At 33.0% G+C, this 23,870-nt stretch overlaps 2 protein-coding genes across 13 annotated transcripts in view; both read left to right on the top strand.

Annotated features, from left to right (window-relative positions):
* Positions 1 to 7,922, top strand: part of Axn (protein axin) — a 30,551-nt gene extending 22,629 nt beyond the window's left edge. For 3 of the 9 annotated variants that reach the window (XM_072016327.1, XM_072016329.1, XM_072016328.1), the window contains exons 2-8: positions 2,123 to 2,278; positions 2,469 to 3,273; positions 3,626 to 3,790; positions 4,197 to 4,876; positions 4,992 to 5,302; positions 5,429 to 5,727; positions 5,826 to 7,922. In XM_072016327.1, coding sequence (XP_071872428.1) covers positions 2,191 to 2,278; positions 2,469 to 3,273; positions 3,626 to 3,790; positions 4,197 to 4,876; positions 4,992 to 5,302; positions 5,429 to 5,727; positions 5,826 to 5,952 — 2,475 coding nt within the window. In that variant the 5' untranslated portion in view covers positions 2,123 to 2,190 and the 3' untranslated portion in view covers positions 5,953 to 7,922. Of the gene's footprint in view, positions 1 to 676; positions 828 to 2,122; positions 2,279 to 2,468; positions 3,274 to 3,625; positions 3,791 to 4,196; positions 4,877 to 4,991; positions 5,303 to 5,428; positions 5,728 to 5,825 lie in introns of those variants that run through there. The other 6 variants (XM_072016335.1, XM_072016336.1, XM_072016330.1 and 3 more) reach the window with 5 other exon arrangements.
* A 799-nt stretch (positions 7,923 to 8,721) lies between these two features.
* Esp (Epidermal stripes and patches) lies at positions 8,722 to 23,859 on the top strand. Of its 4 annotated transcripts, none has more exons than XM_072016339.1 (11): positions 8,722 to 8,762; positions 19,152 to 19,312; positions 20,234 to 20,487; positions 20,909 to 21,110; positions 21,243 to 21,463; positions 21,779 to 21,950; positions 22,037 to 22,204; positions 22,312 to 22,473; positions 22,631 to 22,771; positions 22,858 to 23,003; positions 23,139 to 23,859. In XM_072016339.1, exons 1-11 carry the CDS (start codon positions 8,737 to 8,739, stop codon positions 23,493 to 23,495), a joined length of 2,010 nt encoding a protein of 669 aa, XP_071872440.1. In that variant the 5' UTR covers positions 8,722 to 8,736; the 3' UTR covers positions 23,496 to 23,859. The 4 variants fall into 4 exon arrangements, with proteins under 4 accessions (XP_071872440.1, XP_071872438.1, XP_071872441.1 ...); XM_072016337.1 differs by having other exon boundaries at positions 19,152 to 19,330; XM_072016340.1 differs by lacking the exon at positions 8,722 to 8,762 and adding an exon at positions 11,081 to 11,615 and having other exon boundaries at positions 19,152 to 19,330.
* The last annotated feature ends 11 nt before the right edge of the window (positions 23,860 to 23,870 follow it).

Genomic DNA, 23,870 nt, shown 5'->3' with positions numbered 1-23,870 from the left:
ACACTAAATTAGTTTTCAATAAATACCATATAAAAATCAACAGTACCTATAATTTATATTATAATTTTTTATTTCTTTTATATTTAAAAAATTATTAATTATTAATTACATAATTGGAAATGTTCTATAGAACAATAATAAGATAAATATACATTACAACATACTATCTCTAGTTATTTTAATTTCAATTTCTCTTTATTTTTCTTCTTTTTTTTTATTTTTGTAAAGCCAACGTATGATATTTAAATGTGCAGTGTGAGTTTATAAATAAGCAAATATTTTTCACAAACTTTTATGATCTAATATAAGAGGCAATATAATGTATAATATAATATAAGAAATAACATACTATTTAGAAAGCATAAAAGTTTGATATATTATTTCTGCATATAATAATTAATCATAGTTACTTGTTGAAGAAAATAATAGCTCAAAAATGTACACATTTATATCTGCTTAAAAGAATATAAGTTTTCCAGCTAGGACTAATATAATTTTCTAATATCAGTATTACCTATCTAGTAGAATTACTTATATTGTTGTTCAAAATAGAAATATCAGAACCGTGCAGTTTCCAATCTGACAAGATCAGACATTGTATCCCTACTCCACCCTTCCTGACTGCGGCGTCAGTCCTGGTCAGGACGCAGCCTTAGCTCAGTTTGCCTAGAGACGTGTTAACAGTGGTATCGCATGTTCATTCTGTTCTATAACAAAAGAAGTTAGTAGGCACTTGTGTCTAGGTCAATATAATTCCACAGATCATAATAGATTTTATAAGGCTATAGGGATTCCAAGGTTACTTCCAAAAAAGTGTGAGCAAAATGGTATGTACATTTCTTTTCATCCCGTAACACAGGTAAATGTGCACCGAAGTGAGATGATTCATTATGACAGCTTTTCATTTCATATTTTCCTGTTTACCCAGGTAGAGATGAAGTTCCTATCGTTGTGTGTAGAGTTTTTCTATATCATAGATTTATTTACGTGCACTATGTGTATTCCTATATTATATATTTCATATTTTTCATTAGCTAAATGTGTAATGATATAGAAAATTATGATAAACATTTATTCATATTTCACAATTTTGAAAACTAAAAAGAGAGAAATTGTGCATGATTTAGATATAAATATAAAAATTCAGAGTTATTAAGTTGGAATTGCTATTTTTATAAATGTCATAAAGTTTTATATATAAATGTTTAATAGAGATAATTTTATGTACTATTTATTATACCATTGTAGTTATTAGCTTAAATTTTTGAAAATTATCAGTTTTAATAATTTGAATTATTGTTAGTAATATCTTTCTTGTTCTATATAAATACAAGCATAATATAGATGTGGTTGTAATGGGAGACTTATGAAATCATATTTCTATAGCTCATCATAACAAAAGCCAGAACCTTAGGAATATAATAGTCTTTTCTTTGTATAGGATACCTTATTCTATAGAGCTATTAATATCTATCCACCCTGTCAAAATAAATTTCTGCTCTGATGTGAGTTTTATTTTGAAAAGTGAGTTGGATTTGGGGTTGACTATAGTGTTCAATGGATTGCGTTATAATTTTTGTCGATCAATACCACACAAATGTTCTGCGCAGACCAATAGGGATATATAGAGAGGTATCTCTCAATGCGCAGACTGCCAGGAGTTACCCTACGGTTTTTCTGTCAGGCTCCGCCCTTAGAGTTCTTCAGGATAGGAAAACCATCCTTAGGTGCTTAATTGATATATGACTCACCACAGGGCTCAATCGATCCATCCAGCATCTCTAGCTTGGGGCTTTTGTTCATGTATTCTGAAACCAGAATATACTTTCCTCAATGTATATTACTATATATCCAAATGTACAATATTTTATGTAAACCAAAATCTGATATAGCAGACAGAATACAGAAATTTATACTAATTATCCTAATATAAAATAGTTATATTGAAACACTTGTTGAATCAATAATTTCTAAATAACTTCTTTCTTATGAGATACAAATATATTTGAAAATGTTAGTTTTATAAAACATTTTTATAAACATGTTTACATGTTAACAAACATATATATCTAAAATTATTATTTGTTGAGAAAAATATAAAAGATTATTATTTTTGTTCTAGGTTTGGTTTAACCATGTCTACTAAGAGGCGTCGTGGGCCTAAATTAAATATAGAGCGTAAAATAATACATGAAGGCCATAATAGATAGGATGAGTGGATCTCGACAGAACGAAGCACGTTGCTTCAATGAAAACTCTCCACGGCCACCAGTGCCTGGTAAGATATTATGCATATTATTTAAAAGGTATTTGTCAACTGTTAAAGTTGAAGTTTCATATTGTATCATTAAAACAAGCAGAAATTACCAAAAGTTAATACAAATATTTTATATTGTTTTATTGTACCTGACATTTCAAAAATATTATGTGATATTTTATAAGTTATTAATTTCTTATGTACATTTTAGGAGAGGAAACAGGAAACTACATCAGCAGGGTCCGTCCACAGAGTCCAACTCTGACCCCTAGGCGTTCTTCTCTTACAACACCAACAGTTGCAGGTTGCGATGCTTCGGCACCTTTGGGATTTGAACCGGAAGGTTGCTGCAGTACGACAACTATGGAAAGTGATTCGCCACCTGCTTGCTTGCGGTGGGCCAGGAACCTGCATTCTTTGCTGCAGGATCCAGTGGGCTTGGAATTGTTCAGAAAATATTTGGATCAAGAAGGCAGACCTCATGCAAATCCTCTTAATTTCTGGTTCGCCTGTGAGGGCCTCAAGGAACAAGATGATCCTGAAAGGATAAATCAATTGGTTAAACTTATCTACAGAAAGTTCTTCCTCAAGTCGCAGTTAGCTATACCTGAAGATGTACGAAAGGAGGCTAATCGTCGGGTTAAAGAAGGGCGGGTGGACGAAAAAGTATTTGATGCTGTACAGCTGGAAGTTGAGCGTCTCATTAATGAGACTACATATCCAAACTTTCTTCGATCCGATATGTATCTTCAATACGTTCAATCCTGCCAAAACCCGGATTCTGGTGGATGTCCTAGTTCAGGATCCAGTCGAGAGATGTCTGTTTCTTGTGGGCCAAGTTTATTGCCCACTGTCCACGAAGACAGTGAATTTGTTAGTTCCATACATAGCTCACATTCAGCTAGTGAAACGCCTGGGGAATTGAGGGGTGAGCTGAGATTGACCAAAGATATGCTTATGGCTACTCAACAAACTAGGGCGATGGATCTTCGGCCGAAGCCAGAAGCGTATGCTGGGTAATTTATATAATATGATTAAAATTTGTTTATTTAGAACATTTATTAATTAATAGTATGCTTAAAGTTAGATTTGCATTAAACGCTTTATTTAGCTGTTTTCTTTTCTTGAGCTTGTTTGTGTGGATTTCTGTGATGTCTTGTAGTGTATAATATTTTATATACACAGCATTTCTGAAGTATAAAAAGTAACTAAAAATATCACATATTATAAAAAAGCATAGTGTACTATATGAACATTATAATTCTTTTCTTATTTTATGTATTAAAATTTGTGATATTTTTGCGAAAACAATTTTCAATCTGTTGTTTGTTTTTTTATTTTGGTTTGATGTTTGCGTGGCGCTCATAGCGTTTATTTACAACATGGGACTAGTCCATATCATATGCTCACACTCAGACTGCACGCTCAATATTCCTCATACAACCCAGTATCCAGACAGGATTCAGAACTTCAAAGCTTGAGCAGTGATGCACGAACTGAATCAGACAATATGTCTCTCACCGATTCATCAGTGTACGTTTTTTTTGTTTTATCTAATATATGTATATAAAACCTAAATCTTTATTTATTATAAAAATTATAATTTTTTGTGTAAATAAATTCCGCAAATATTTCAAGATTTCAACAAATAATGCTCGATCCTACTTAATGATTTTTTGTGTTCAATTCATATCTTATTTTATTCTATATTACATTGATTTATATGAATTTTTGTTTTTTTTTTTATTTTAAGATGATGATTCAATGCCTTGATATTGAGTTTCACAATATTTTTATACAATACATGAATAAAAATAACATTGCTTGAATTGTTGCCTTTTCTCCTTAGAATGGAAACGAATATGAAAATGTACTTATACCTCATCACCTTTTAATAATTATCAAAGTTTGTTATTACTTTAACATTTTTCCTTTGCAGTGATGGAGCGTCAATGAGTAAACAACGAAGTAAAAAGCAGTATATAAGACAATCTAGAGCTATTAAAGATTCAGCTAGTTTAAATCGTGACCCGCTGGCTCATCATACTATCATCCCTCGTACACAGCGAGTACCACGTGATTTAATGCGTCCTCTGAAACCGGAAAAATTTGCTCAAGTGCTTATTGAAAAGTTGGAGAACGTTAAACGCGAACGAGAATCTCAGGAAAAATTTGATAGGCATTTGCAGGAGAGCGATACTATTAATAAGGATGCATCACTGGAGATGTCAAGTGGAGCACCGAAAGCACTAGCTGATGCATTGAGAGAAAAGTTAATGATAGAAGAGGATAATGATCAAGCGATTTTGGACCAACACGTCTCACGAGTTTGGTCGGATCTAACGCCTTCTCGATCTCCTGGACTCTCATCCCCAAGACTGCATTCGCCTGAAAGAAGACGTTCTACGCACAATTATCCACGGCCGTACAAACAGAGAAAAGAAAAGGACGTGTTCTCTACGTTTTCAGCAGATAGTGGTAATATTCACGATTTTCAAGAAGGCAGCGATCTTGTCGGAGCTGGCTCCATGAGTTCACTAGGATCTCACTTGCCTAAATCTAAATCCGTGCCATCAGATTACGCCGATTCCCTCCATAAACAAGACCTATATCTTCAAGGTATATTTTAGAATGGATATAAAAATACCGTTAATAATGTACTAATTCAAAATATACAAATTTATGTATATATATTTGTTATACAATATTATATTACTACTACATATTTTTATAGGTCATGATCAAAGATTCCGAAGGTCAGACATGACTAGAAGATCAGCCACAAAGAAGTCTATGACGGAATTAACTGACAGTGGTGTTAGTGTTGTAAGTGATGTGCCACCATCTACAATTAGCAAAGATATTCGTCTTTTATCGTGGCTTAAAGAAACTGACAAGAAAGCGGATATCAAACATAGCCGCCATGGGAAGAAGTATGGTTCTCGCAGTGGCTCTTTGGAAAGGACAAACAGGGAAACATGGGGCGTTCCTGCTCAGCCTTTTGTTGCAGATCCAGGAATGCCACCTTTACCACAACCTCATACAGTAAATACTTTCATCTAATTCTGTTACTTGCTTTTGATGGTTACTTACATATAAATCAATATATCTTAAATATGTTAAATTAATAGTGTTTATGGAAACTCTAGACTTGTATTCTGTTTTATACAGGCAACCCAGTTAGAAGAAGCAAGAAGAAGATTAATAGAGGAAGATAGAGCACGCTCGAGTTGTAAACAACGTCATTCTAATATTTCTAAACAATCGTCGTACGAGCCTACAATGCAAAGTCAATCTTATGTCCAATCAAACCAATCAACGTTAAAGAAAACGAAGCAAGATATTGGAGATTTTACCACCGTTGTGTTCAGTTTCTGTGACGAACAGTTTCCTTATAGGACTAAAATTCCTGGTCATAATGTCACTTTAAAACAATTTAAAGAATACCTTCCTAAGAAAGGCAGCTATCGGTAAGTAAATTAACACTATTTATAAAATTTCTGATATATTTTACATCTTTGAGCATGATGTATATATCTTCCTTTTTTTTTTTTCTTTTTTCTTTTAGATATTTCTTTAAAACCGAGTGTGAGGACTTGGATACGAAGGTTATTCAAGAAGAAATAACTGACGATTCTGAAGTCCTACCGTTATGGGAGGGTAAAGTTATGGCGCAAGTCAAGGCGCTCGAGTGATAGACTGAAACAAGGATTATTCTGAATAAAAGAACGTGCTAACTTCGAACAAGTGCCGCAACTAATTTTATTTAAGAGGACCAGCATTCTATAAGAAGAAAACCACAATAAGGCGATATTCGGTGTTAGTTTATTGGAGTTGCTAAAGCGGTTTCTTCCGCTTAAGTTAACCGAGCAAGTGCTTTTAATCGATAAAACAAAAAACCTGTTAAACCAGCAAAACCGTTATATGTTTATTAAGTAAAAGCAAAAAAAAAAAGAAAAACAAAACGTCTTTAGATAAATATACATAAATTTTATTGAACATTTATCCTTAATTATAGTATTTCTTACAGGATTTGCATTTTTTTCGGTACTTTATTTTTAATTTTAACAAAAATCATTTCTCTAATGTTCAACAATATTTTATATATACTTGTTTCTTTCTTCCCGTTGTGTACTTGACAACGGAAGCTATACACATGATGTCGTCCGATTGTAAATAATTTCGGTTCGTCCGATGTAAGATTTTGATAAAAAGGCGTTTCCTTTTATAGAAAAGGTTTTGCTGAAAATAATCAAAAAGAAATCAACTAAAAGAAAAAGTAAGTGATTGCAGTTTGACCACGTCTAATGAAATTGGACGAATTGCAATAAAAAAAAATACGATTACATGAAATTTTCACGAAGGCAACATTCTCATTTCAAGTAACAGAGAAACGGATTACTCTATCGTGATTGCAATTTGGTTATCTCCAATCGTTTTGGACAAGCTGCAGTAACACCAGAAACACCCTGTATATTGATTGAATAATTTCTTCCTCTTAAAGACTTCCCATAGTTTTCCGAACGACTGTACAAAGGCCCGCGTAGTTTCGCCTTAGTAAGGTCTGTATAGACCCTAGATTTACATAGGAAAGAACATTATTACAAACTAGTTTTTAAGGAGATATATTACGTGCATTATAAATACACACGCTCTGTTTAATATACGTAATATATCGCGCATTCGAAGATACCGCGAAAAAAAATATTAAAGATACAGATCATGTTTTGTCGTACCACCATTATCACCCATTTGACATTGTAAAATAAGCTCCTGCATAAACGTAACACGCATACTGGAAAATAGACGCGCAACACGCAATTGGCATCGGGGAAACAAAATACTTTGGTGGAAAAGGATTAATTAGTATCTAGACCGTAACGATGTTTTATCAGGTGCGAAAAATTGTGCCTTTTTAGTGCAGTAAGGACGAAGTAAGCCTAAGGAAAAAAAAGGTTAAGAGATACTTATTAAATTGGAGACCAGCGGGTCTAATATCGAGAGGATAAATTTGATACATCGAGCGTTTTGTATATATTTTTTTTCAAACTTCATCGTAGTCTTTGCAAGCTTAATCATTAGTAATCGTTATAACGCTAAAGAATATTATCAGCATCGTTACTTTCTGAACGTTTGCTTTTCAACATCGAACGTACATATTTCGTCGATAAATACGTATTTACTTTACGTGTTAATCACTCTTACTTTTTTGTTTTTGTTTCTCTCTATCTGCCTTTAAATAATTCTGTTAGAAAATGAATTAGAACAAATACAAAAAAAAGAGAAAAAACCAGAGAGAGAGAAAAAATAAAAAAATCGAACGTGTGATTGAATCTTCTCGAATGGCCTTCGCATACTGGTTCGATTTCTTAATAGTCGTAGGCGCTCGCTTCCTAAAACAACTGATTTTAAAATTTTTGACAAAACGAAGACGCAAAGAAAAAAAGAACAAAAATGTAGTATCTACTTTGAAAATAAAAATCGATGACGCCGAGACTGGAGGCGATGCACCGTGGCTGATAACAATTTATTGTATGTAATTGATTATCTTTAATTAATACTACGAATGATAAAGTGTTCCTGTACCTAATTAATTAATAATGATTATTATTGTATATCAAAAGTATTGAGAATAATAATGCCATTTTCACTGGATTATATGAGATCTATCGCATTCTATTATTTTAGAGATTTCCTTTATCTGTATCAGGGAATTTTGTATCAAGTTATGAAATTTAATTACAGATAGTAAGTAAGTTATTACAGGGGTTTCATGTATCTGTTTAAAGAAAAGAAAAGAACAAAAGCATAGATTATATGAAAAGTAATAATTGACCAGATCTTATCCCCTTATTTTGCCTTTTTTGTTATATTATTTTTAGCAATATGTAATCCATTTGTGGTCACAGGTTGGCTGATATTTTTAATCCATTTCTCTACATTTTTTATATATTTTTAATTCAATTATTCAAACGTGTAAATATTTCTTTATTTTCACAAAGAAAATAAGAAAGATGGATTAAATCAATGGATTAGTTTAGCATTTCTTTAGTACATATTTATGAACTTTTACCTTATTTATATTTAGAATTCAATTTTTTAATCAATAAGTATTATTTATTTTTAAGGCAAAGATCACGGTACACGATGTTAAAAAACCTTTAATCCAAAATAAAACCACTTATTTTTTAAGCAGGGTTAAGTGCTTTACTGATTTTAATAATATCGAGCGTCAGTCAACTGAGAGTATGCTTTACATAAAAAGGCAGAAAGTGTCTTTGACCGACAACGGAATCAAAATCTTTATTTTTAAATTTAAGTTGAGATGTCTATTTTTAAATTCAATGAAACTATTTTTTGACCACTGACGGATAAATCGTGGTGTATATTGAGCAACAGTCTACTTCCGAGTTTTAGTATTCGCCGCTCAGCTATTATAACGTGTTACATGTCGGTTGTATCACGATGGAAATTGTATCATGAATACAAACAGCGTTATATGGAAGTATGTATTTATACCTTTATAATATTATTTAAACTTCTTTCCATTGTTTTATTTATTTTATATATTCAATTCTCAACACTTTTTTCACATTTTTTGAATTGTTACAATCAAAAATGTCAACAATTTCTCCATCATTTTTCTTATGTATATTTTTTGCGTTTAAATAATATACAATTGAAATCTAATAATGAGAATCTATTATTTACAATTTTTTATATTTTTTTTTCACATAAAAATGTCCGAAGAAAAGTGTTTTTTCTTTCTTTACTTATTCATACTTTTTACTCGAGCGAATGCAAGTATTATCTCTTTATCTATTGGCTGAGAAGCTTTGCACACAATATTAACTTCCCTTTAATCCCTACTCTGGTATTCTATGGAAATAGTAATATAACTTGTAGCAGCTTCAAGCTCTTTCCATCTTTCTTCAAATTTTATGTAAATATGTAAATAGGATTGTAGATTTGTAGGACACGTAACCTTGCCGGTTTCAGACCTCTATGTCAGGCGCTTACTTAACTGGATTTATCAGTGTTATAAAATAATGATAATAACGCATATTTGCGTCTTCAAAAGTGACAGTTATTATGTAACGCTTTCATCACGTGTGTATATTCGTGTTTTCTTAATTAAGCAAATCATTTTATGAACATCTAGCAAATGATAGAAAAAAATATACATTTTTTGAGACACAATAAATTATTCTGCAACATCCGTCGTACATTTTCTACGCTTCAAAAAATTTTTATCTTCGACTTGAGAAATGAAATAACCTTTAAATAAATCTTTTTTTAAAAATAATTATTCATTGAAAAGCAATTCGTTTTTTAATGATTTTTCACGCGAGATTTAAATTATATTTTTATAATATTCCATGGACAAACTTAATTATCGGTGGGTAGCTATATCATAAATCTGAAGAATGACGAAAAACGAGGCGCGTTATGTAGAATGATTTTTCGAAACTGTGTAAGCCTTGAATCAACACAAAACATGCTTTTGTCTATATCACATTTATTTATCGTAATTTTTATGCAAAGAAATTCTACATACTTGGAGATCGTTGAAGAAGATAGTTGAAAATTGACGAAGAAGACTTCTTGCGTTATCGACCTCAAATTTTCAAAATATTTTTTCTAGATAACATTCCTGGCGTTTAGAAACTGCTAATAACGCCATAAAGAATAGAACAGAAAAATAATCCTCTTTCATAAAAGTCTTCGCACGTGATTACTCACGATACACGATCTACCTTCGAACTTACGGCCGGAATAATAAAAGATAAAACACGTATTGTCTGGCGCTTTCTGGAGGATTATTCTCTAAGAAAGATAAAACAATATGACACATTTCGAAATTAATATCGATTAAAAGATTTTGGTACTTTAGATAATAAGAAAGGTAAAAGAAGAAACAATTTATTGAAAAATTTTTAAGACGAATTATGAATGTTATTCGAACAGAAGAAAATCTGGATTATCCGAGCTAATTCAGATATTTACGTAAATTCATATTTTTACGAATATGATTGAAAAGACGGGACCTAGATAGAAAGTTATTTTATTAAATATCGAATATTACAGAGAATACTACACGTTGAATATTTTATATATTTCTCCATGTTACACGTATTCTGTAAATTTTTGTATCTTCGAATTTATCGTAAATACATAGAAGTCCACTGTTCGGTATAATTTATAAATATTAATGCTAAGCAGAAGTTAGAACTTTTGAATGAAAATTCAATACTTTCCTCTTCGATCTTTGTTCTTGTTTGCCGATTATACTTACAAGGGATCATTCCCACATTTTTCATCGATCTACGTATCGATAATTCCACGTTCGTTATTATATACGTCCATAATTTATAATCTAGTCAGTCTATGTTTATTCTCTTTGCCGCGTACCCCAACTAAAAGTCACTTGTCGTCGAATCGGCGTAGACACAAACGGAATCGTTTCTATACAAGCGACATTTCTCTCGTGGAAACTTCACATCGAACCTAACCCCCGATTCGTAGACGAGAACTGAACGCTATCGGCTATCATAGTTGCGGATATTTTTCCAAACCTATCCTTTTACGAACACATTCGTATTCGTTAAATACGCGTTTCGATAACGCTCTACCGGCAATATTTCATCTGTTTCCTAAGTATTATGCGTGTTCTTTGCATCTTTGAATGTTTGTAGAAACGCGTATGAATCGACAGTCTAGCGGCAAAGTGTTCTCGAAATTTCCTCAAAAATTCGGGGAAATTTGGTGTGAAACAGATGTCCCGAGAGGCTTTGTACCTCCCATTGGATTGTTCTCCAGTGACGTTATTGCTTTAAAGACGGGCTACGGAGAAGGGGAGAAGAAGTTACGGCAGGAACTGTCGAAGAAGCACGACGCATTTAAATGGCCGGTCGCGTATTGCCGTGGATTCAGTTTTGTCGCCGGCCTCTCGAAATCGGATTCCGTTTCGCGTATATTTTTTCGCTCGTGCACCGCGCTCACGGTATCCGACCTTCGTCCGACTGTCTCCAACGAGTGTCACGGCACCGTGCCGAGAAGATTTTCAGCGAGGAAAACAGGAATCGAGCTGAAAGTGAGCGCGCGTTCCGCCAAACGACTCGTATACATATGATTATCCGTTTGCACAGCCGTTGTTGCCTTTGGTTCTCGCGTTTTCCGCTTGTTCGCGAGTAGAATGTGTCGTGGATGTAAGAACAAGTAACTCTCTCGATCCTTAGATCGTCTAACTGGTCGGCCACCAGGCCAAGAAATCCACCTTCGATTCCCCTGAACCACGTTGCGAGACGAGTGACGACCAAACAACCGATCTCGTCGCCTACAACCCGTAGCTTTTTAAGTGAGTTATATCGAACTTCACGTTGTTTTTCGTATTTTTCAAATCAGTCATGTTTCTTCGTTTCTCTCCTTTGGTAAATGATTCGATTTGGTTTCGGTGGGAAACGACGAAACAGAATCGTATCATCGCTAAGAAGTAACGTCTTGTCGTAAGTGACAGATTTTGCGAAATGTTGATCGTTTGTATTGGCATCTATTGACGCGTTTCATTTGTTTAGATACACTTGTTGTTGGGTGTCTTTTTTTTTTTTTTTTTTCTTTGCATGGAACGAATAAATCACGCTGACTTATTAAATATCGAAATATCACGCTTTCTTATGTACAGGCATATAAATCTACTTGGGATAATAAAAAAACTGGTTCTCATCGGTTGCGGTTACTATAGCGTACCGGGCACGTGTTTCAATGACAGGGAATTTCAATTGCTTTCCGCCCAGCTTCGATGTTAAATAATTCGGAGATGTAAGAACACTTTTCGTTGCGAAAGACGATCTGGTGTTATGCTACAGGTATTCTTTTGTTGAAAGTTGATGAATCGAAAGTATTTGTTAAATTGCTGACGAAATATCGTCGGTGAACTAGCGTATAAGCTTAAGTCACGACAAGAGAATGAAACAAGCATTTTTGTATTCGATTTGTTTGTAGTAAAACGAAGCGTGACTTTGTTCGAACGTTTCGCCAAGAGATAAACAATTTCTATAATTAAAAATAAACAAGGGTAGAGGTAAACTAAAGTAGGCAGATGTAGCAACATCGATATTGAATCAAATACAATTAAGGGACAACAGTAAACAGAGGAGAAAAAGATTAGGCACAGTTAGATTAGATAGAACGAATTTCTTCAACTCCAGTGTTCTGTAATGTTGTAATGCCGAAGTATGTTGGTTACGTGTAAAAAGGTAAATATTGAACGTTACCGTATCACGATCGGTTCAATTAATTATCTTTATTAGATCTTGCTCTCGTAGCAACGAGTTTAATTCGTGTCGGTCCTCTTCGTGCCATGTAAATAATGTCGAAATCTCACCAACATATATGTTTACCCGCTAAACATAGAGAGGGGGGGAATTCTTGAAAAATTTCATCGAAATTACTTCGTGAAACATTTAACGATAAATTAGATTTACATGGAACATTTATACATTGTAAAATCGCCAAACTCCGAGAAATATTATTATTTAAATAGACAAAATATTAGCTGATCTTACTTCTATACTTCTATATCTAATTTAATTCTACAGATCAAATTGGTTTCCAAGCAAAAAGTAAAAGACTCAAAGTTCAGTCTGATTATAGATCTATTGGATTGGCAACTAAGAGATTGCGGGTTTTGTCATTAGATTGTAATGACAAAATCCGCAATCTCTTAGTTGCCAATCCAATACATAGATGCGAGCGAGCGATTCAATGAAATTTAAATATGAAGCGGATAGGAAAGTATATATTTGGAATATTGAAATTAATTTTAACAACTAATCTATAGTTACGTGTGAATCTTATATTTTTAACGTCTTTGCTTTTCTTCCTTTTTTAGTTTTTTTTTCTTTTTTTTTTTTTAGCGTGACATTTATCGAACTATACAGTTGTAAATAAATCTTGAAAATTTTCAGTATAAACGTTGCTATTAAAAATTGTACACAGATCAAGTTCAAAATTCAACGGCACGGCCATTGATTGAGATTCGTTGTCGAAAGTCACGAGTATATCTGACCTCACGATCTATCGCGTCTCCACGATAGTCTCGCTATCGCGATGCAGTTTCTTGTTGCTCTTAAATCGTAAATTATCAGCTTGTATTAACAATAACTGTCACGTGAACGCAATTAATACCATTTAATGCTATATCGATGGATACCGATCGAACCGTTGATCTTAGCCTACCGTTACAGCTAACGCATAATTAAATCTAAATACAATGTTTTCCTTTCGTTTCTTAACATTCGGATTATCGTACTTCTTCTTTATTTCAACAGATATATATCACATTATTTTCTCGATTAATATTTACACATTAATCGGTAACCATCAGCTTTCTACTAAGAACGACAAGTTAATAGAATATTAATAAAGTTAATAAATTCTCGTTCGCTAAAATAAATCATAGCAGAAATAAAAAGTACTAAAGATTCGAAAAAAAAAAAAGAGAAAAGATAGCAATCTTAATATCATTTTTATCGTTGTCATTATTTCATACGATCGTTTCACGTTTATCATATAATTTATTATTGCTATCCGTCTATGAAAAATTGAAAGATGCTAAAATACAGAGAACGCGTGACACGCAAAAGTACATAAAATATTCCAGGTATGACAATCGTTATAATACCTGGCGAGACGACTTTTCGTTTAAATTCTATTCTTCATAAAAATGCGAATTTCCATAAATTTACAGGAACATCAAAATTTAACGTCGTTGAAATTTTCACGGGCTAATGAATTAACGAAACGAGTGGCATGTACGTACGTGCGTAATAGGAAGGTATTAGAAAGAAAAGAAAAAAAAGGGAAGAGAGAAAAAGAAAAAGAGGGAAGAGGGTTCCTTTGCGGGTCGAGGAGCGGAAATCGCATAAATACAGGAAGCAAACATTTCTCAAATTTCTTAGTCGTGTATATCTTTGCCGCGGTATTTAGAGCTGGTTTTAATCGGCTGCAACTAAGCGTTTAAGTAAGATGTCGAGGCGCACGTGCTGCTGAGTAGCGCACATTAACTCCTATTGTACTGGCTGTTGGATGTCTGTATCAAAGGACGCGTTGAAATAGCGGCTCATCTGCAGAAGAAAGAAGAGCCGCCGGTTACACGTTCTTATTATTATTGTACGCGCGTCGATCATCGATAATGATATTTTCCTTGACAGGGTCGTTTACAATTAAGACGTTCGGTTTCTTTTCACGATGACAAATGGTGGGTTCGCGTAGCGACGCTTTGTTCCATCGCGAGGAAAATTTACATGCGGAAATTAGTCCGTGCGTTCTGCCACGGCAAAGCGCGGCGGACAGCGGAAAATGGAGATGCGAAGGAAATTTTTCTAGACTAGTTATTGCAGGTAGATTTCACGATATTATAGATGTTTGTTTTAGCTTTAGATCTAGGTGTTTGTCGTAGACTTTACGGTTTTTTCTTAGAGAACCAAGCGGATCTATCGGGACTAAGATGATTTTATTGCCGTGTGTTTGTTACACTGTTTATAAAAATAAAAGAGGAAAACACGTAGAATCTAGAGTAGAAAATAATACGATGGAATAACGATATCGTAAAAGGAAACTCGACACTTAACGTGTTAATTATTCGATTATATTATTTAAAAATATTTATATGAAGCGTAGATCGAAGAATAAGAATTTTCTCTATGCGAATTTCATCGCTGTTTTCACCTTACGTGCTCGTACTTGAGAATAATAACGAGCGATGGACCTGCTTCTTTGACTTACCGATTTATTTAACGAATTTCTATAAATATTTACATTTCGCATGCACACCTTGACAAAGTAATACCTATGTAAGACAAGGACGAAAGAATTCGAGTTGTATAATTTGAAACGAAGTTACCTTATTCGCGTTTTCCGATAATAATGAGTAACACGTTCGGTCTCGTTGATCGTAACGAGTTAATTGCCGAGAAAGCAAATTTATCGAGAAACAAGCCACGTCTGCGTACCTCGAGATCGAATGCCACTTTGATAGATTCGTATCGCATAGTTTTTTCATAAATCAACGTCGAAGTGAGTGCGCGCGGATATTTTGCACTTTCAAGGCAACGGTAACAGTTCGCAGTTAAGGCTGGCCGATTAACATACGTCGTATAATTTGCGGGCGGAGATTGAAACGAGACGGCGAGCCTCGATCCGGTGGTATTCGTGATTTGCATGAAAAACAATGTTCGAGTTGAATTAATTTGCAGGCACGCGGTTCATACCACATATCAAGCCGCGTTGGGAGTCAGCTAATCGGGGGAAGAAACCGCGTGACAGAGTTGATTCAGAAGCACATGATAGCAGAGAATGACCGGTTGCATGAGCGAATCATGTGACACGCGTTCTCTCGTAGTAATGCCTTATTTTTCTACTACCTCTTATCCTTCTTCATTCCCCGCTAAGCCTCGCTTTACCTGGCTGATTGAAAATAAAAGCGCGATATCTCGGCCAACCAAAGATTGCAAGATGCAACCGGGGCGAATTAACGGGTCAGCGTTGCAAATTGCAAAACTCGTTCGCAATTTTACGACTTTTATCGTCGGCTAAACTTACGTCGATTTTTCTTCTTCCGCTTCTCCGGCACATTTTAATCGACTGTTTTTAAAAAGAGCCATTCCGTGGAATCGACTCGTTTAGCTCTTAGTTGGTTGAATCCTTGAGCACAGAATGGAAATTAGATGCATACGAGATACTTTGATATTTTAATTTGATTTAAACGCAAATACGTAGGATAGAAGATATTCCCAATATTTCGATCGGATCTTCTCGAAGTTAAGGTGTAACATTTGTTTAAAAAACAAGTTAGAATTAACAGGGTGTACGAAGGCTTTCGTGAATGATGATTGTATGTATTTTATAAGAAATTATTTAAATCATAATGATTAGGACAATTTATAAGCTGAGCGAAGACTTTTACAGATGGTTTGTCTATATTTTATAAGAAATCATTTATATTCCGAAAAATACATCACGTTGTGAATCTATTACATTTTTATTAAAAGTTTCCAATTGGTTATTTCGATTATTCTGATAGTTTTAGCGTCAATATCTCGTGTGATTCTCACGAGCATGTTTAAGGTAATAGACAGTGGATTTGTTTACGAGTTACGTACTTTGAATATTTTTTGTATTTATCTGCGCTATATACATCTTGTGCATACTTGCATCTTTAATTTGCATAAGTGCATAAAAATCCGCAATTCAGTCATAGTTGTGTGATGCTCATTGAACAACATATCCTGGAAAGGGAAGCCAGGTGGCACGTTCTGTGGTTGTGGTAAACGTTCGATATTAGATACCAGTCATATTAGATGCAAGGATAAGAGATCAATGGGCATTTACGTAGTTTAACCGTTAGATTTGATAATACGGAGCGGAAAGAGGTAAAACATTTTCTACGGAAGAACTTTGCCCGATCGAATTTACCAAGTTGCGTGGTAATCGCACGGTATCAAGACAAATATTCAAATATCCTTTGTCAAAGAAGTTATGAATGAAATGGTATTATGCGCGTAAGTATCTTCTGAATTATCTTAAATTCGATAATCAATATTTGTTGGTACTTTATGCCAGTTAATAGTGCGAAGTTTTATATTGACTCTGCCGTTTCTAAGATAAATAAAGAAATAAATAAAACATCTCTTATGAGTATTTATAGGTTGTAAATATACATATTAGCAAGTTCGAGGCGTATGTCGATTAACATTTTTGTATTTAATTAGCAGCCTACGGATACGCTTATGCAAATTCATATTTTCATGGATACATTCAACTAAAACCATGGAATAGAGATTTCATCTACATATTCAAATTCTTTATCACATATGTCTTTATACCTTATGTATATAGAATGTATGTATGTACTTTTGTATCTTTATATTACATATTCATAAATGTATGAACATTCACAGTCAAAATAGTTCGAAACGATAGTTCTTTTTGTATTTTTGTATTTTTACACCGGAACATTTGACAAATATTTTGTTACGTAAACGAGAAGATACAACTAGATTCGCATCTATAATTTTGTATTTTTACTTTTATACGATATTTAAGTGATTATTATTCGTTTTCGATTTCAGATACAAATTGCTTGCAAAAAAATATAGAACGTCGCGAAATATTATTGGTTAAAACATTTAAAACATTCGATAAAATACGAGATATAAGATTACAATTGCGATCGCAGTTGTATTATATTCGTTTATTTATATTTGTTCTGATAGTCGTGGAATACCATAATATTATGCACATTATATAATTGTTAAGCAAATGTTTATCGTAGCCAAATATTCGTCACGATCAAACAAAAAGCTGAAAGTAAACAAACACTGTGGCATACTGTCATAATTCCACCTGACGAATGTAATTTATCGTTAACTAAACAACGCATTCATACGAATCGACTTTCGTAATGTTTCTAATTAAAGAAATACGCCCGAAGGTTTCCAGTCGCAAGTCGCCTGTGCCTTTTCGTCAGACAAGAGTCTTACATCCTTGAAGTCATCTTAAATCGATTTGACGTTTTCTTGTTCGTTGTGGTACAATGTAATTTGTTTTCGCCATCAATAATATCTGTTAATACGTTGCTTCATCTTACTTGTTTACATTCTGTCGTTCTTTCGAGTTATGTGGTCCGATTCGTTACGTTGAACTAAATAAAGGCCAATAAAAACTCGTGACAAGTGAGAATCGCGCAGAAAAGCACGTATACTAACTTTAGTTCGAATCACTTAGTCTCAGTCTAATTGAACGAATATCACCAATGACTGTTAAATATACTGTCCCAATTTAACATCATGCTAGCGTACATGATATAGCACTAATAATATAGCACTAGTCCAGCCGGACAGAAGTTAGCCAAAGATATAAAACCTTTATAGCCTTATAACGAGACGAGCATGACATTCTATTCTATTCCATTCTATTCTATAATTAAGATTTTTATGTATTTATAGGAAATTTATACATATGTATAAATGTATAAATATATATAAAATAATAAAAAAAATGTGTATAAATTTATACATATGTGTAAAAATGTACATAACGGGCGTAACGTAAGGAACATCTCAAGTATTAGGTTATCCGAAAAGTTCCTTTCGTTTTATGAAGAAATAATAAACACACAATGTTTTTTCTTTTATATTATTTTATCGAATTACGTACGATCCATTTTGTTTTGTTGAGATAAACGCCGCGACATTTCACTGGCTTGATTTCACGTTTGTATGAAGGTGCGCTGTTGTAGAAAACACGTTTGCGAAAGAAAGGCGCTTTCCGGACAACCTAACACTTGTTACAGCGCTTACAGTATGTAACGGGTGAAACAAATTTCGAAAATTTTTATTTAGGTTTCAATAGTTTATGTTTCTTTAGTTGTGTTTATGCATCAATAACATCCACGGTTTAGATTAGATATACGTATGTACCTAATTTAGTTCTATAGAAACATGTCAATATTATGAACAGCTTATTGGGGATGAATCAGTCTTAAATGTCGGGTAATTATTTTTTTAAAACATGCATGCTATGCATGCCATAATTATCCAAAACGGTTACTTTTTCAAGTGTAACGTGTTACGTTGTAATTTATTATGTAAAGCGTTCAATTTTAAAAAGCTTTCTTTTTTCTTTATATTACTTGCATATCACTATGCTTCTTTTGATTTCAGTGGCAAATCATTATCATAGCAAAAGGGTAAAATTCCAAGCTATTAAGTTTTATCCATTTTCATGTATACTTCGTGTAGAAACTGATCGAAGAAAAGATGATGTTCGTGGAAGAAAGAAGAAAGATGTTTGATATAATTATACTAATCCACGTGAAATATTGGATTTTCAGAATGAACAAACCAAACGATACAGCAGATGCGAATGAAGACAGTAGAACCGGAGTATACGTGAATCATGGTTTGACCGGCTCTGGGAATAGTTTGAATCTCGATCATTCGAACAGTTCTGAAATTCTACATAATTCGTACGAAAGTCACCAAGAAACACAAGGTTCTTCGGATTTTATCTGTAAGCACATGTAACACTAAAATGACTAATTAATTTACATCTGACGTTATTAATATGATCACTTGCATATAAAACCACCGAGTAGCTGAAATCCTTCATTTCCTCTTATCATTTTCAATGAATCGTTGATAGTGCAATTCGCAAAGTATACGAATACGTTGTTATAGCAGATACATTAGATCAATTCGCATAGTTAGACGCGTTTCTTAAAAATGGTTAAAAATGGGTGATTCATAGAAATTACTTGACGAAAATAGAATCGAAAAGATGACAGAGAATCGTGCAAAATAGTTACGTATTATATTGATTGTATAGTAAATTAAGATAAACCTTAACCTCATATTTTTCTATTGCTTTGTTATATCTAGACTACGGATATTTGTGCATTTCTGAGGAATTTAAAGGTTAAGGAATGCACGAAATACACCTAATACGCAGAAATATACAAAATATTCAATGTAAAATACTCATTGTACATAAAATAAGAACAGACACGAATTTTTCCACTTACTATTAAATATATGTGATCTAATTACATGTAACTAAAAATACATACGAGTTAGCGGATTGATAGTAATTTAACAACAGATGTATAACAACAACTTATAAAATAAAGTACAAGGGTGAAACTAGACTAAATCAAACTATCGCCTAATAAGTATACGATAACAAATTGTACGATCGCGTTTTCATATACGTATGTACAGCACGCTCAAATTATTACTTTAACAATACGATGTTAAACGATCCCTATAATCTAAAATTAGAACGATTGATCGTTCGTTCTGCTTTAAATGATCATAGATTAACAATTGATTTACAATCGGTGCCTGAATTATTCTTATTATTTCTTAGTTGAACAACCAAAGAATAGTCAATGATATTATTCCATCTTTGTTATAGTGGTAGAAGAGTCTGGCGAATACAGATTGGAACAGAAGGATAGTTTTGTACATTCCACGTTATATCAGTTGAAGCGACGTTGTAGATCGGCTTGTACGAAGAAAACCATTTATAAAAGGGTTCCAATTTTAAATTGGTTACCAAGGTATAGTTGTCACGATGGACTTGGTGATCTTGTTGCCGGCGTTACCGTGGGTCTTACTGTTATTCCACAGTCGTTAGCATATGCTAATGTAGCAGGTTTACCAGCTCAAGTTAGTATTCCTCGATAATTACAAAGCTCAGTGAAAAAGTGGTACAAACGCATAATTTTCCAAAGCATCGAATAAGTACAGAAAATAATATATAATCGTATTTACGAGGTAATTTTTCTTTATTTATTATATTAATTAACTCGTTACGAATTTCCAAACTTTCATCAGTACGTACCTGTGTACCTATAGTAATATATTTTAAAAGCATACAAATCCTGTGGTAGGGTTTACAGTTGCCTATCTTTTCAATTTTTTATTATCAATTATCAATTTTCTCAAATTAGAAAATTTTGTCGTTTGCACTACTTTTACTTGCTCTCCGTTGATTTCCATCTTAGTTCGCGAGATGTTCTGTTCACATGTGTAAATTATCAAATGAGATAAAAATAAGATCGTTAATGAAAGAAATTGTGTTTTACAGTATGGACTGTATGGTAGCTTTCTAGGCTGCTTTATTTATGTTATATTCGGATCTTGTAAAGACACACCGATGGGACCTAGTGCCATCATATCTCTGCTCACATACCAAACAGTTTCACATCTCGATGCACCATTGCAACACGCGATACTCCTCTGCTTTTTGGCCGGGTTGATAGAACTGATAATGGGTATATTTGGCCTCGGTAAATATCTACAACATATATTTTCCGCTTACGATTTACGATAATGATATCGAAATAAAAGAAAGTTCTGAATATATAACTATTCCCTTTCGTAAATATACGTATAAGTTGGTTCAATAATATGTGTTCCAGGATTTCTAATTGACTTTGTGTCTGGGCCTGTTAGCTCTGGTTTCACGTCAGCGGTAGCTTTAATAATCATCACTTCGCAAATAAAAGATGTACTTGGCATCCCTGCGAGAGGTTCGCAGTTCATTGAAATGTGGAGAAACCTTGCTGAACATATACACGAAACTTCACCTTGGGACGCTGTACTTGGAGTAACTTGCATTGTGCTCCTTTTATTTCTCAGAGTACGTATACATTATTATACATATGCGATCATATCAAAGAATTATTAACACTTTGATAATGTAAGAACGAATAATTTAAAAAATAATATATTTCATTATTCTTAAAATTTCCTGCATTTCTAGTATCAGATATACCAAAAATACATGCATACACACATATTTCCCAATTTTTATAGGAAAGAACTAATAATTGCGCTACTTACATATGATGACATTTTAAATGCTGTATTATTTATTATATGTATTAAATGCTGTACATAGCATGTAAAATGTCTAACTCTCTTAACAGATATTTTGTCTATTTCTCTTTTATAGCTTTTAGCATCGTACAATGTCGGCCCCAAAGAAGAAGAATTGCAAAGTACAAAATATCGCGTGTTAAATAAACTCATATGGTTATTCGGTACATCGCGAAATGCTCTTCTAGTAATATTGTCCGGTCTTTTGGGATACAGCTTTAGAGAAGACTCGCCCTTCAAATTGGTTGGTAAGAACAATAAATTGACATCGGTTATTGATTATGTAAATATATTACTTACTGCATTATTATTAAATATACTAATTTTTTAACAGGATATATACCAGATGGTATGCCAAATGTACGATTACCACCATTTAGTTACATGAAAGATGACAATACAACGGTAACATTTATCGATATGGCTTCAAATTTGGGAAGCGGTATCCTCGTTTTACCTCTTATCTCGTTAATGGAAGATATTGCCATTTGTAAAGCCTTCTGTAAGTTGATACATCATTTTTACACATTATAAATGTATTCTTTACGTGAATAATAGTACCGCTTTATTATATGCGACAAAAAGGAAAGGTTTTCGTATTTATTTCAGCAACTGGAAAATCAGTTGATGCAACACAAGAATTAATAGCGATTGGAATATCAAACATTGGTAATTCTTTTGTTCAGGCGTTTCCTGGTACAGGATCTCTTAGTAGAAGCGCGGTAAACAATGCTTCTGGAGTAAGAACACCAATGGGAGGCATTTACACAGGTAGAATAGTAATTACTAGAATTATTAATTATTTATTATTAATTGTTAATTTAAAATTATTATAATAGAATTATTAATTATTAGTTACTAGAATTGTTTATGTAATTACCAATTTTTTTCATATATATAGGTCTCACACAATTATCATTTGTTTCAGGTACCTTAGTAATATTAGCCCTTTTTTTTCTCACTCCTTACTTCAGCTACATTCCAAGAAGTACATTAGCAGCAATTATCATAGCTGCAGTAATATTCATGGTTGAAGTTAAAGTTGTAAAGCCAATGTGGAGAACTAAAAGTAATAATAATTTAAAATATAAATTGAAAAAGACTGTGAATTACTTTCAAAAAATTAATATGTTTTTTAATATTTTATCTTTACAGAATCAGATTTAATTCCCGGACTGGGTACATTTATCGCATGTCTGTTGTTAAAATTAGAGATAGGTATTCTATGCGGTATTGGATTAAATATTTTATTTATTTTGTACCATGCGGCACGACCAAAAATATCCGTGGAAAAACTTACTGTACGTATCTTTCACTTTTTAACTTATTATTATATATTTTTGTTATTTTTATTATTATTGTACGTATTATTTCTTTAATATTATTTATTTATTCATAGGTTGATGAATATATTTCGACTGTATCTTATGTTACAGACTCGACATGGCATTCGATATCTCATGCTAACTCCAGATCGGTGTTTAATTTTTCCATCTGTTGATTACGTTCGAAATTTAGTAACAAAGTATAGTCAAAGAAATGGGAACATTGCAACCCCGGTTGTAATCGATTGTTCTCATATTTATGGAGCAGATTTTACTGCAGCTATGGTAATTGAAACTTTAATAAAGGATTTCGCATCGAGGGGTCAACCACTCTTCTTCTACAATCTAAAACCTTCAGTTTATGCCGTGTTTGAAGCTGTCGCATCAACTGATTTTGTTGTGTATTATACTCAGGAGGCGTTAGATGATCTCCTTAAAGACAGAGGATACATCAAACAAATTAAATAATGCACATTATTTACGTATATAGAATAACATAATGCAATCTGGATTACCATGTTATTTTACATTGATCGTATAAATGGTAGTCTCTTTCATCTTATGAAAAGTTATTAAACATTTTTCACGATTGTATCACCATAATTAAAATCTACAATTATAGATTTTACCCAAAAATAAAGTATAAGACAAATATTTTTCATTAACGTTCAATGAAACACGTCAAACGCATATCATCGCATTTTATATTTAAAAATGCATTGTGATTAATGTAATTATTTATATCATATATATTATAGCACAAACATGTTTTTAATAAATCATTTTTATGATGTACTATATGAAAAGGAAATTATATTTTAATTGCTCGCTAGTCACTGTCGT

This window comes from Bombus fervidus, chromosome 14, assembly GCF_041682495.2.
Source record: "Bombus fervidus isolate BK054 chromosome 14, iyBomFerv1, whole genome shotgun sequence".
In the NCBI taxonomy this organism is placed as follows: domain Eukaryota; kingdom Metazoa; phylum Arthropoda; class Insecta; order Hymenoptera; family Apidae; genus Bombus; species Bombus fervidus.
The sequence above is the reverse complement of the archived record's forward strand: the minus strand, read 5'-3'. Positions and strand labels throughout refer to the sequence as shown.